Genomic DNA, 13,245 nt, shown 5'->3' with positions numbered 1-13,245 from the left:
CTGACTCATTTCAATAATATTGTAACTTTCCTTTGTACCTTTTTTTTATTTGTGATAATAAATTATGTAAAAAGGTAAATGGATGATTTCTTTATGGAATAAAGCATTCTTTAATGTGAAATGTTGTATTCTTTTACATTGCAACCAAAAGTCTAGTAGGTACAGTAGTGAGTCGCAACTATCCTACTCTATTATTTATTACACATTTAAATGTCAATAACATTGGGTTGCGCTTTATATGAATAATTTAGATTTTGGAAACAGCAGGAAAACGGTTAACAAGGCGGAGCGGAGAAATTCAGGTTGAATGAAATTGATAAAAATGAAAACATGTTTTTCCGCTCCGCCTTAGTAGAAACCGGGCCTAGGAAATGTCTCAGTTCTTCACTCATAAAACCAAACTACCATCTCACAGAATCGCAGAACAAAAAAGAAAAATATACAAAAGAACAACAACTATGTGCATGCATGTGTTCAATAGGCTATTGACAATAGCCCACAATTAAATATTTTAACAACAGTATCACTAAGACGTTCATTTTCAATCTTGCCAACCGTATTAATTTTATAAAAAAATTCATTTCCGGTTGTCATAATTGTTTTTTCATTGAATTTGATTGATTGACTGAAGTAAGCGCGGTGAAATTGTGATTCTTGTTTATTTTACTAATTGTGGGTAGTTGTGAAGTAATTTGTAGATATAAAGTTTTGTGCAGAGTAGTTTGTGCTGGGAAACCACTTTAACTTTGAAAATGATAGACCTTTTCATGCCCTTTCGGGCATTTCTGAAATTCGAAAACGTGTGTACGGATAACAATATTTTTCGGATGCACTACAAAGCTACTGTGATAATGCTGCTTGTATTCACGCTGATGGTGACCTCGAAGCAGTTCTTCGGCGAGCCGATCCACTGCATGAGCGACAGCGAGAAAGATAGTGACAAGGACGCGATAAATAGCTACTGCTGGATCTACGGAACTTACACGCTGAAGAGCAGCCTCCATGGAGTCGTTGGTAAGGTCTTTTCCACCGTGACATCGCCCATTAACATCATGCTATGTTAAGTTATGCCTATAAATATTTCAACACCATTGATCATAAGTTTTATCAAATATTCCAAGTTTCAGGCTTTCATACGAACTTTAATAACAATTTTTAAAGCCATAAAACATTCTAAAGTAAATCTGTATCTATTGTTAGGAAAAAACATGGCCTACCCTGGAGTGGGACCCCTGAAAACTGGCAAAGATGAAGAGATCAAGCACACTTACTACCAGTGGGTGTGCTTTGTGCTGCTCGGACAGTCCGTCATGTTCTACACTCCTCGGTACCTGTGGAAGATCTGGGAAGGAGGCCGACTCAAAGCTTTGGCTTCGGATCTAAGTAAGTTTAATTACTTTATTAGGAGTATAATCTAAAATTCAATAAGACCATCAACTTCATAGTGAGGCAGTAGGTAATTTAAAAGGTACAAAAGATATAACTTTTTGGGTTTAGAAACACTGCACAGCATCATTGTATTCATAGTGCATTAAACTTGTGGTTTCCTGTGTGCAGTAGCCCAGTAAAAGAGCTTTAACAAGAGGAAATAAACTTGTAAGTCTACTGTTAATTTTTATTTTTGTTTGTAACAAAGTTTAAAATTAGTCTTGATGGAGTGCATGAAAGAAATGGCTGGACTGTCCACCTATTACATACCTGACATTATTCTTGTGGCAAAAACATTGTATGTAGATATTGTGTATAAAATTTAGGCAGTGCAATGAATAGATAAAATGTAAGTTCTAGGTAAGTAACAATTATCATATTCATATGCAAGACAGCTATTATACAGCTACACAATAAATTAATCTACAATATTTTACTTAACAAATAAATATTTAAAAAACATATATTTGGTAAAACAGTTGGTAGGTACCTACTTAGAAACATAATTATGAAACTTTATTCCAGTAAATCTTTTTAAGCTTTTAAAACAATAGTTTTAGTTAAGGTGTAATTTAATTTGTTGACATTTATTTCTGTCAAGCCTAAATTCTCATAAAAAGCCTTGCTTTGAACCTCTTAGTTTCATTTTAATGTCTTAATCTTTTGGTCAACTTTAGGCAGCCCCCTCGTGACAAAAGACTGGTCGGAGTTCCGTCGCGGCGAGCTGGTGTCCTACTTAAGCTATACCAACATCTACACGCATAACATGTACGCGCTGCGGTATGCCTTCTGCGAGCTCCTCAACCTTGCCAATGTGGTGAGTTACATTTTTGTTTAACCACAACAACTATAATCTATTCTTAGGCTGAGTTGCACCATCTTACTTTAACCATTATAACAATAACCGGTGCTTTTTGTATGGAGTTTGACAGATTTTTGACGTTTGTTAAAGTCAGGTGGTGCCGTAATTTTATCATTAAACAGTGCTTAAAAGCAACTGCCCTAGTCTATTTGTTAGAATGTATTTTATCATTGATTCTCCACACAGGTTGGCCAAATATTCCTCCTGGATATATTTCTGGGCGGAGCATTCCGCAACTACGGCGCTGCAGTCGCTGCGTTCACACACACACCGCGCGTTCCCGCCAACATGATAGATTTCGCATCCGTCAACCCAATGGACCAATACTTCCCGAAACTCACCAAGTGCTGGCTAAGAAGCTATGGACCCACTGGCACCCTGCAGCTTAAAGACCGACTCTGCGTTCTACCCCTTAACATTGTCAATGAAAAGATCTTTGTCATTCTCTGGTTTTGGCTGATCTTTCTCGCTTTCATGTCGACTGCTGCTGTCCTTTTTAGATTTCTGGTCCTGTCATTCTCTCCACTCCGTACTGCACTCATCATGGCACAGCTACGTTACATCAATAGGAATATTGTGAGTAGAATCGTAAAGCGCTTTGGATTCGGTGACTGGTTCATATTGTACTTGCTGGGCAATAACATGAATCCGATAATTTATAAAGAATTGCTCATAGAACTGTCTAAAGAGTTGGAGCACAAAACTATAATGGTTTGATGTTTATTCGTAAAATTTAATTGTAATAAGGAGGTTGTGACTTGTGATTAGATCTCATGTTAATAATAAGTGTAAATAATTATCAAAGACTGATTATAAGTAACAGGTTTTGAATAGTTTGCCATTATTATGTTCATATCATAACTTCCCTAATTAACTAAACTTGTCATTAAAATTTACCAGTTGATTAAAAGGTAATTAATACACATTTTCTAAATGATTTTTATGGAATAATTTTCAATAATCTTTGTTACTGTACTGTGTACTGAAATGTTTATCAGAAGGATGTTTTATGTTTTGTTTTGCATTTGAATTGTTATATATTATTTAAAATTAATGGTTATGAATACTGAGTTATTGTGATTTAGGTACTTCAAATTATAAGTCTAAATTTATAAGAATTAATGAAAAATGTATGCTCATATTATTAGTAATATAATTACCAAATTGTACTGTGCCTTATTATCTCAATTAGATATTGTAAATTGTGATTGACAACATTTCCTACAAATTATTAGTTGTCTATTTTTCTAATGCTAAAAGTTCTTAATTAAAGTTAAGAATAAATGGAAGTTATTTAACTAGCTATGTTGATTTGTTGTTAAATAAATGTTGATTTACTTTGAAAAAATTGAATTTTATTTGTAATTATTATAAACTAAAACTGCTATAGGAAAATGAAAAAAGAATTACTTTGTCACGTCTTATAAAAAACTTTATTGGATGTATTTAACTCAAAATACATTTCTTGTCCATTGCAAAATTGTATTCAACTTGCAGTTCTTTATAATATTATTTGCATTTGTTTTACACAAGATATGGTGAGATATTACCACATTAAAAAAAGTTATTGTGAAAAACATTTATGCATAATTTGTAATAATTTGTATTTATTTAATTGAATACTTGTTAGACAAGCCTTAGGCAAACTTTCCAGGCATGTCAACAATAACTTCACATCAAGTAAACATAACCTTACCCACAAAATTTTTCTATACCTAAATCTTACACAAATTAACCTGAGCATCCTCTACAACCACAGTGAATACACTCCACGATTCTTCCTTCTTCTAATTTGCTTTTTGGCACTCTACAGATACAGTTGGTGGCAAAATTAGTGTCTCTCGTTTGAATACATCTCAGGCAACACAAGTTTTCATAGCCAGTCTTCTTCCACTTAGCTATGAGGTTAGCGTCGGCAATTTTCTCGTCAAGACAGTACTGGTATAGCTCCCTGCTGACGGCTTTTCGACGATAAAACAGATCGTAGATGTACCGCGACTTCTGATGGTGAATCTTGAATATCGGCCATAGAGACTCTTGTTTGCGTTTCCCTTCGTGAGGCTCGGTTTCAGCTGGAAACAGACGCAATAATTAGTAAATAATATCTCAGATTAGTCTTCAATTACACAATAAATAACAAAATGAATCACGGTTACCTTCTCGCATTTTTTGTTCCAACTCTTCCAAAGTAGGCTCGATTAATTCCCATCCTTCTGGTGGAGATTTACGGCTGCGGCGCACTTTAGGCATTTTAGATATCACTAAACTATCACCAAAAAGAATAAAATAGGCAGTTTATTCTCTGAAAAACAATAAAAACCACGCACCAACCAAGCAAACCCGTATGTTGAAATGTCAATGTCAAAATAATGTCAATGAAATGTCACTTTGACATTGCTTTTTTTTTCATGTGCGCTTCCGATTACATTTTGATTACGTTGGATGAGAATCAAAATGGTTGATAAAAATAATTAAAAAAAAAAACGGAAATTTGTGAAGATGTTTTTGCGGTATTACGTAAAATGTGGCTTATTTATTAAAATAATACGAATAATTTTTGTTTGCTCTAATTGATATTAGTAGTTTAGTACTAATTAATTAAGTACGTTGATTGAATTGATATTGATACCCTGTATTGATATTATACAGGGTAGAGGCTAGAGCCCTGAGATATTAGTGGTTGTTGTGCGTGTTTTTGCTCCAAAAGACATAAACAAACATGTATTTTTTCGACAAGCAAAATTCAAATAGAGACAATAGAGTGGTTCTTGTGGTGGTTCTGAATCGCGATTAGGATAAATACACTGGATTATCATAAACTAGTAACGGACTGATGGACAGACTGTTTACAAAATGAAGCGTTTCTCGGAAAACGAATAATGTTAAGATTCCATAGTAATCTGTCAGATTAGGTACACTCAATGTTAAAATTTATATTACTTCTGTTGAAATTAAGAATTAACTATTGGAGTTAAGCTAAGAGCCTGTTAAATTGTTATTTTTTAGGAATTTTAAATATAATCCTACATAACGTATTAATTTCCGTAAAATTCACTCGCTGGTACGATTTCTCATAATAAAGTATCAGGCGTTGGTTGGTGCTCTCTCGTGTACTTAAATCTTAATTAAGCGGATTGTGTTCAAATTATCAGATATTAATCTATCTCTATCGATCCATAATAATCTGTGTGTGTTTTTTTTATGATAGTAATTACTACTTATCGCACAAGATTGTATAGTAGCCAATTTTCAATACAAGCGGCACTGACAAAATAAGAAAACGAATTTGTCAACAATGAGCACTTTAATTTCCAATTAATATTTGCTGATTAATTGCATTTAGGCTTTCACTTTTGACAGTAAGTGTACCGACTGACGACGTTAATTGCTTTGCAAAAAGTGTGTGGTTGTTCCGCTCCACTTATCATTGCATGATATTAGTAAACTCTAAGCCAGCGATCAGCATCAGCATCCCCACTGAAAGTGATATATTTATTGATACACATTTCTTTTTATCATATATTTATGACTCGCAAATTCACATTCAATCGTGTTGTAACGCAGTTTAATTATTTATTAAAACCGCGTTTACCTGTGTATGAATAACGGGCCCTACCTACCTATACGGCCAGGTTGAGCGTATGAAGGCGTATCGCGGTCTTTGTCTCACAAGGCGGAATAGCGCAGGCCGGATAGAGAGAGGCATAGTTTACGTGCCTCGAGTAGAACTCGTGGAATGCGGTGCTGCGTTCGCGCAACCTCCACTCGGACAACCAGTCTTTTCAATCGTTCGCGTCTGCGACAGTCGCCGATTTCGACTCCGCTAAACTACGGTGTAACCAAAATATGAGTGTAAACTGCCGTTATACGAGTGTATATTTGTTATTTCTAAGTGAATAATATTGTGACAACAGTGCTCAACACTTGTGTTATGAAGTTTTGTGAAAGTTGACGGAGGTTATCGAGAACTTCGGGTGTTTCGTCGCTTATTTACCTGTAAGTCTACTTCTTGAGGTATACGTGTCTGGGTGACGTTGTATAGTTTGTATTGGGTATTGTTGTGTTCGATTTTTTCATTTCGTGAATAAGCCAAAGAGCGATAGAAAAAAAAACAGAAGATTTTGTTGTTTTGCGAACTTTTTTTGGTCACAATTTTAAGTTATATTTAAAAACATCTGATGCATACCTAATTAAGACAAAGTTCATTGGAAATGGTAACATTGATGTGCGTCTACCTGCAGTTTAGGTGTGTGAACCAATATTAAGCCCTTAGTCACTTTAAGGCATCCTGTATGACTAAACACAAGAAGGTAACCCTAGAACAATACAGAGACCCGTCAAGCATATTAAAGGTCACCCTCGTCCACAGGCTCTGTCTGACTTGACCCCGGTCACCGACCTTGGGGCAAGGAACTCGCGCCTTATCTTAAAATAGTAACCTGAAATCCAACTAGGTTTGCACTGAAAATTTGAATACAAAGTTTCGGCTCCAAAACTCGTTACGTTTAAAATTAATAATGTTCTTATGGGAACTTTATGGAGTCTGGCTGTCTTCCACTCCCTCAAGAAACCGCCTAGGCTACCTAAAACCTACCTACCATATCGCCTAGTTTTCTTGCGAAAAGATGAGTCAAGTTAGAGGTATTTGCCAATCATAAACCTGGCACAGATTGTCTCCGGGAAGCTTTCTTCGAGACAAACAAATCTTGATTGATTTGATTTTGATAGGTAGGTAATATGATTTCAGCACGTATTTCTTTTCGAGATCAATTGTGTAAAACGATGTTACTAAGAACACTAAAATTATTCATAGAGCAAATTAATCTGCATCATCTCTACTTTTCTGCATTTCCCACGATCAAGATCTTTTAAAAGCTGTTAAGTAAAATGCGTGGGTTAACACTACAGCGGTTATTAAAATAATTTATGTGGACAATGAAATCGAAACAGAAACTTCACAATTTAACGGCACTCGTCCATAATCTCTATTTCATGATAATGTCGCAGACGATACCGTTGGACCTAGCCAAAATTGAAATTAGGAACATCGAAATTGAATAACATTGACGTGGTATCACTGGTGTTAAAACAAAATGTTCGAGGCTTATAATAACAAGTCTGGTTCAAAGAAAACTAAACAGTTAGTTCAATATCAGGTAAAAAATAAGGAAGACTCCTTCCGTACAAATCTGTCGCCGTTATCAAGCGATCGTAAGCGACGCCTACTTTACACACCTACAATAAGAATAGACTGCCCATCAATGCAAAAAGGACTAAATGACCACTGGAATCTGCTACTCAAGTATGTAAGGCAGATATTAAAAATTGCTATGTTATATTTCTGTCTACAAGAAAAATAACCGTAAACGTTGTGCTCCTTGCTAATAACGTTTTATTTTCTCATCTACTCACATGCCGAGTGTTCTTGAAGAATGCTCCGTCGTGCTTCGATCATCAAGATATAATTGTGCATTAGAAGGCAGATTACTTACATAGCTCAATTTATAACCAACATTATCCGATCAACGATGATACAAGCACAGGCGAAGGTCACGTTTACGTTCCATTGCTTTTTCTTAAAACAACGAACGATATGAACCCCTCGTGCTACCAATTGTGTGTAAACAGATGATAAGTTATATTATGTTTTATTTGTTCCTATTTTCATCTGTTGAATTTTAAATTGCCTATGAGAAAAAGATCGTATCTACCTGTATTGGGTGAGAGTAAAAGCCCTATAACTGGCGTTGGTGAAGTTGTTTCCAAGAGCCATGAAGTGATTTGATTGTAAATACGAAAGCCTTTAAGCGTATATCAATGAGAAGTATAATTATGCACTTGACAAGTTTACGTTATAAAATTGCAGGTTGTAAGATCAGATATCGACGTCTTAATATCAGCTGATGTAAAAAATAAAGTTCAGGGGCCATAGATAAGTGTTAGTTTTTTATTGAGGTCATTTGATTGGCACACTAGGTCGAAGTATAAGAAGTAGCTGACGTCATTAAAAGTTAGATGATTGTTAGTGCATACTTCTGTATCTTTCATACAATAGCCTTTTAACTCCCGCAAATGATTAACATTGGTATTCCTCATTTCTTTCTTCGTCCACTTTTATGTACGTACCCATCCCTGATCCTTTTCTGGCCGTCTCCCTAGTATCATTCGTATTATAAATATTAATAGCCGATAGCATCCGGTGTTTTTGTGTCATGTTAGCGACTTATCTACAGGTAGTCTGCCAACGAGTCTTTCCTTTTTCGGTATCCACAAGTATCCAGTATCTATTAGTTACGTATTCCTATCTGCCATTTCCAAGTCAATGTTTGCTCCTTTTCAGCGCCCTCTAGTTAGCTATAACTTAGTAGAGAACTGCTTTAGATAGATAGTCTGCCGGTCTACCAAAGGGTCAAACTAAAAGAAGATTTGAATACACTCAAGAGCCATTTAAAGTATTTTCCAGTTAAGGGATCTCTGGGGCGAAAGGGGAAGGCCATAGTATAAAAGTGAAGGTTCAATTCAAAATAAATTACTCGATTACGTAACTAGTAGCCTTTTTACCACCACATAATTCTTTATCGAAAACTAGCACTGATCGATTAGTGACGATTACCAATTTGCTTACTCTCCATGCCAATGATAACATTGTGAGTTAAATAACTACAAACCTCGCAAAAATAAGCTTTAAAAAGTAACTCAGTTATAACTCCATTTAGTTACTGATGAACTTGAGAACTGTCTGTGTTTGTTTCACTGGTGATCTAAGTTGGAAAACTTCCAAAACACTGCGCAGGTACTGTAAACGTTACTAACATAACTTCAAATTGTGAGTCAGAGCTTGACGAATATCTCGCCAATGTAAAAAGCCATACTTACCGTCCATGGCCGAGTTATACTCAAATTGAAAGTCTCAGCAAACATTTGCGTACATACAATATGAGTTGAATTTCTTGCTCAACCAGAGCTGTTCGTAAGATGTCTTAATTAGGTAATAGGCGGTCGTAGACTGATCCCCAACAGGCGAGGCGTTATTGCCAATGCCAAACATTATTATACAAATTACCCACGTAAGAACAATTGATTGTGCCAATGCCAGCGTCTCTATTCGGCGTTGACTCTTTGAAAGATTGAGAAGATGCAATTTTTAAATGTACGCCTACGGTAAAACATTAGTTTGCACAATAACTTATTGCTAATTGCTCCTAAATGACAGAACATTAGTCATATCTTTAATTAGACTCATAAAAACGATCATAACTATCGTGTCAGGTCATTAAATTGTAACCCTAGAAAATGGACATGGCNTTAACTTAATATTACAACTTATGCGTGTTGTCCATTACTCTCGACTTGATGTAATTAGAGACTCAAATAGGCTGATAATAAATCGTTTCCTGTTTTAGATTTTAAATTTTAATGCACTTAAAGGAGGTCGACTTGCCAGCAAATCATTTTAATCCAAAGGAAGCTGATTTTTTTCTGAAATATGATGAGCAAAACGCTGTCTCGAAAACAATTTTATAGAAAGCGCTCGTTAATTGTACCGGCATCGGATTTCGCGGATGTACGATTAACGATTTCAAATGCACTCGGATATCTTAACGGCTTCTGAATTAGTTGCTCGCACGCATGCAGTATTACAGATTCAAAAAATTTCTTACGGATTTGCATCATTATCAAACTAATCTCTATCATAATTATCTTTATGTGCCGAATAATTAAAAACTAAACCGACCGGGTGTGAATTACAAGTTAAATGTGCTTAATAAATTGCAACAAGCTCTAATATCGTGTGCTTAGTAAAAATATAACAAATTATTAGTGATCTAATGAAACTAGTTAATATTACACACTACAAAATAAACTGTTATACGAAAATAATACTTACTTTAGAAGAATAAATCATATCTGACCGAAAAACCAATATTTCGCTACACAACATGCGCTTTATTTCGGGACAAATCAATCACCAATATTATTATGCTTTTAACTCGTTTGTAAACGTAAACAGTAAATGTGATTCGAGAACACCATAAGAAGTCCTAAAAGTGAGGAAGGGAGATTCAACGATAGCCATCTGGGAGTCTAAAACAAACAAGCGAAACTCAAAAAATCCTAATTTAGTGCTTTGATTGAACATCTTGCTCTCTAACTATTAGGGCAAATGAACCAGGATTCCCCAATACATATTTTGCGTAGTTTTTATACCCGCATCAATCTTCAATGATGTCATCTGCTTACAAATCGTTGTTTTTGTGGGGCTAATGGTTGGAGCCTCATTTGGCTAAGTTTATTCGAAATTGCAGGTTGTGATCACTTCATTATAGACCTCTAGACCTTTTAAAGTACCTTTGAACTGAATGTGGTAACTCTTCATTGCATAAATGTACCGCATATAGAGGTAAACTTGTAATCTCTCGTTTTATAATAACTGAAGTGCATACCACTCCACAAATGTGCAATGATTCAGGATCAATATACTTTTTTAACCACATACCTATGTTTAAGTTTCTAAAATTTTATCACCTTCGACCACATACTCTAAGAATCTCGAATAGTGATAGCAATCAAATAAAAATTAAGGAAACATGATCATGCGTAGTATTTAAAATTTAAAAATAAACTTCGCAATCCTCGTAATAGTTGTATTAGTCATTTACTCCGATGCCGTGACCTTTGCTGTCCCTCGTTCTTTTCATGCCTCATCCATATTAATATTATTGGTATTGTTTGCATTTTAAATGTGAGTCGTATGATGCTGAGTTTTGCTTAAAATTATAATCATCACATTCAAATTTTTGTGATGATTTGCGTCTTTATTATGAATTTTTCGCATATAAAGCGAATTTTGTATAGTAATGGGCTTGTGCCCATTATTATCAATCAATGGCTCCTACTCCGATGTTGATTGTAATCTTGGAACATCTCCCGATTCCTTAGATAATTTTGATCGTTCTAAAATCTGGGTAACAAATCTGTAGATCCTTATAATTAATAGTGGCGAGAGAGTAGTCATATGCCAAGGCACTGTGATTAAAATACTTCTTAAAATTGAACATACAAAGGCTTCTTGCAGATCAACCTGCGTATCTAAATGTCTACCAGACGAACTGCGTGCTTCGGCCTTCTGAAATAAAAACAAAATTCATTGAGAAGTTTAAAACAGCAATAAGGCTTTTACGGTCGTGTTAGCGAATCTGAATGCTCTTCGTAAACGTCTGTGGCTAAAGGCCACTCCCCAGACCGGTTGTTATTTAATTCGAAGATGCAAACGACACAATTAATGACTCCATAACCAAGGAAAACAAATTGAATTGTATATTTTTATAAAACATTGTTATGATATAATTTCATTGCCGTGGAAAATTTGAGGTTGATGATTGGCCTTCCGAAATATTCCGGACTTAGATGGAAAAAATGCAAATAAAAATATTTAAATAAAATATCTTTAGACATTTTACACTACGCCTCTAGTCCCAAACTAAGCAAAGCTTGTAAATACTGTGGATACTAGACAACGGATATGAATGAATACTTCTTTTCTTTAAAGCTATCTAAAATTATATTGAATTGTATTTCCGCATTCGTGACGTTCTTGCTGCAGAAACTATGTAGATATGTTAATAGGTATGCCCTTTGAAAATGCGACGATTTGCACATTCCAGTTTCAACAACCATCAAACCAACTGATATTTACTTTGCTTCTAGTTATCTCGGCAGATCTTATTGTGAATTTCCTATGTTTTGGAGTTAAAATGTCGAGTTTTTATTTCTAATATGACATTAAAACTGATTAAGCATGGGTAGGATCGTTTCTAACATCAGCTTATCATCATCAGCTTATTAAACATACATCTTCTACATGGCCTGTGCACTTGCTATGACTTTGCTAATTTGGTATTGGTGAAATCTAGGCACCAATATTGGTAACATTGGCGCAACTATCCCGTTGATTATTTACCTACCTCGTGTGTACACTCAAGATTAATTTATGTTTTGAGTCATCTTACGACACAGCATTCTATGTGGTCGCCCATTTGGCCCAACTGGAGCGTAAAGCATTTGGCGACATTCCTCGGATGCAATTCGCCATGTTAGAATATGGTGGGTTACGAAGTTGCACGATGCATTGCATCGGACGTGGAGGCATATTTTTTACCATTAGCATTCCTATTCTAAAAAAACCGGCCAAGTGCGAGTCGGACTCGCGCACCGTACAAACCTGCAAGGTTTACAAAGTTCGTTCATTACGACAATCGAGTCATAACTATGGTATTTCTATTGCAAAATGAAATTCATAACATTACAATGGGGAAAGATGGAGGAGCATAAATTTAAGACAAAGATCTCTTTATCGTTTAAGTAATCCTTTATTTTATAGTATTTGATATGAATTTCAACTTGATAGCTCTACGCGTTCATGAGGAAAAAAGTAATAAGTTTATATTTATTAAAAAAATATATATTTTGTAATGGGGGAGGCCTTTGTCCAGCAGTGGACGTCATTTGGCTGAAACGAACGAACGAATGTAACTAAAAATTTAAGGTTTTCGGAATTTTTCCTTTATGTGTGCTATAAAACGTTGCTTCATGCCAAATTTCAAGATTCTAGGTCGACTGGAAGTACCCTTTAAGTTTTGATTCCCTTGCGAGTACTTGCGAGTTTCAAAATATGCAGCTTAAATTGCTGTTTCTTTTGATTGCGTTGACATAGAAGTTTGATTTTGTTACAGCTTAAAGGTATTATAGACCTGAGTAATTGGTATGAATTTCAATTTAATACCTCTACGCGTTTATGAGGAAATGGGTAGTAAGTTTAAAATTAATAAAAAAATATACATATATTATGTGATGTAACTAAAAATTTATGGTTTTCGTAATTTTTCCTTTATCTATGCTATAAGACGTTGCTTCGTACCAAATTTCAAGATTCTGAGTTCACGGGAAGCACCCTG

The 13,245-nt window shown here is 35.1% G+C and overlaps 3 protein-coding genes across 3 annotated transcripts in view; 2 read left to right on the top strand and 1 right to left on the bottom strand.

Moving 5' to 3' along the window:
* The first annotated feature begins 752 nt into the window (after positions 1-752).
* Positions 753-3,432, top strand: Inx4 (innexin 4). Its single transcript, XM_028317579.1, has 4 exons — positions 753-1,014; positions 1,201-1,383; positions 2,106-2,245; positions 2,477-3,432. Exons 1-4 carry the CDS (start codon positions 753-755, stop codon positions 3,005-3,007), a joined length of 1,116 nt encoding a protein of 371 aa, XP_028173380.1. The 3' UTR covers positions 3,008-3,432.
* A 309-nt stretch (positions 3,433-3,741) lies between these two features.
* Positions 3,742-4,649, bottom strand: l(1)10Bb (BUD31-like protein). Its single transcript, XM_028317577.1, has 2 exons — positions 4,447-4,649; positions 3,742-4,362 (listed from the first exon to the last, which is right to left on the bottom strand). The coding sequence occupies exons 1-2, from the start codon at positions 4,538-4,540 to the stop codon at positions 4,022-4,024; spliced, it is 435 nt and encodes a 144-aa protein (XP_028173378.1). The 5' UTR covers positions 4,541-4,649; the 3' UTR covers positions 3,742-4,021.
* Positions 4,650-6,048: 1,399 nt separating this feature from the next.
* LOC114362261 (unconventional myosin-XV-like) overlaps positions 6,049-13,245 on the top strand; it is a 50,902-nt gene continuing 43,705 nt past the window's right edge. Inside the window, 1 exon segment of the mRNA XM_028317570.1 lies at positions 6,049-6,286. The gene's annotated coding sequence lies outside the window, so the exon portion shown is untranslated.

This window comes from Ostrinia furnacalis, unplaced genomic scaffold (genome assembly GCF_004193835.3).
Source record: "Ostrinia furnacalis isolate ACB-3 unplaced genomic scaffold, ASM419383v2 OfSCF6310, whole genome shotgun sequence".
Taxonomy (NCBI): Eukaryota; Metazoa; Arthropoda; class Insecta; order Lepidoptera; family Crambidae; genus Ostrinia; species Ostrinia furnacalis.
This window is presented reverse-complemented; position numbering and strand designations above follow the sequence as displayed.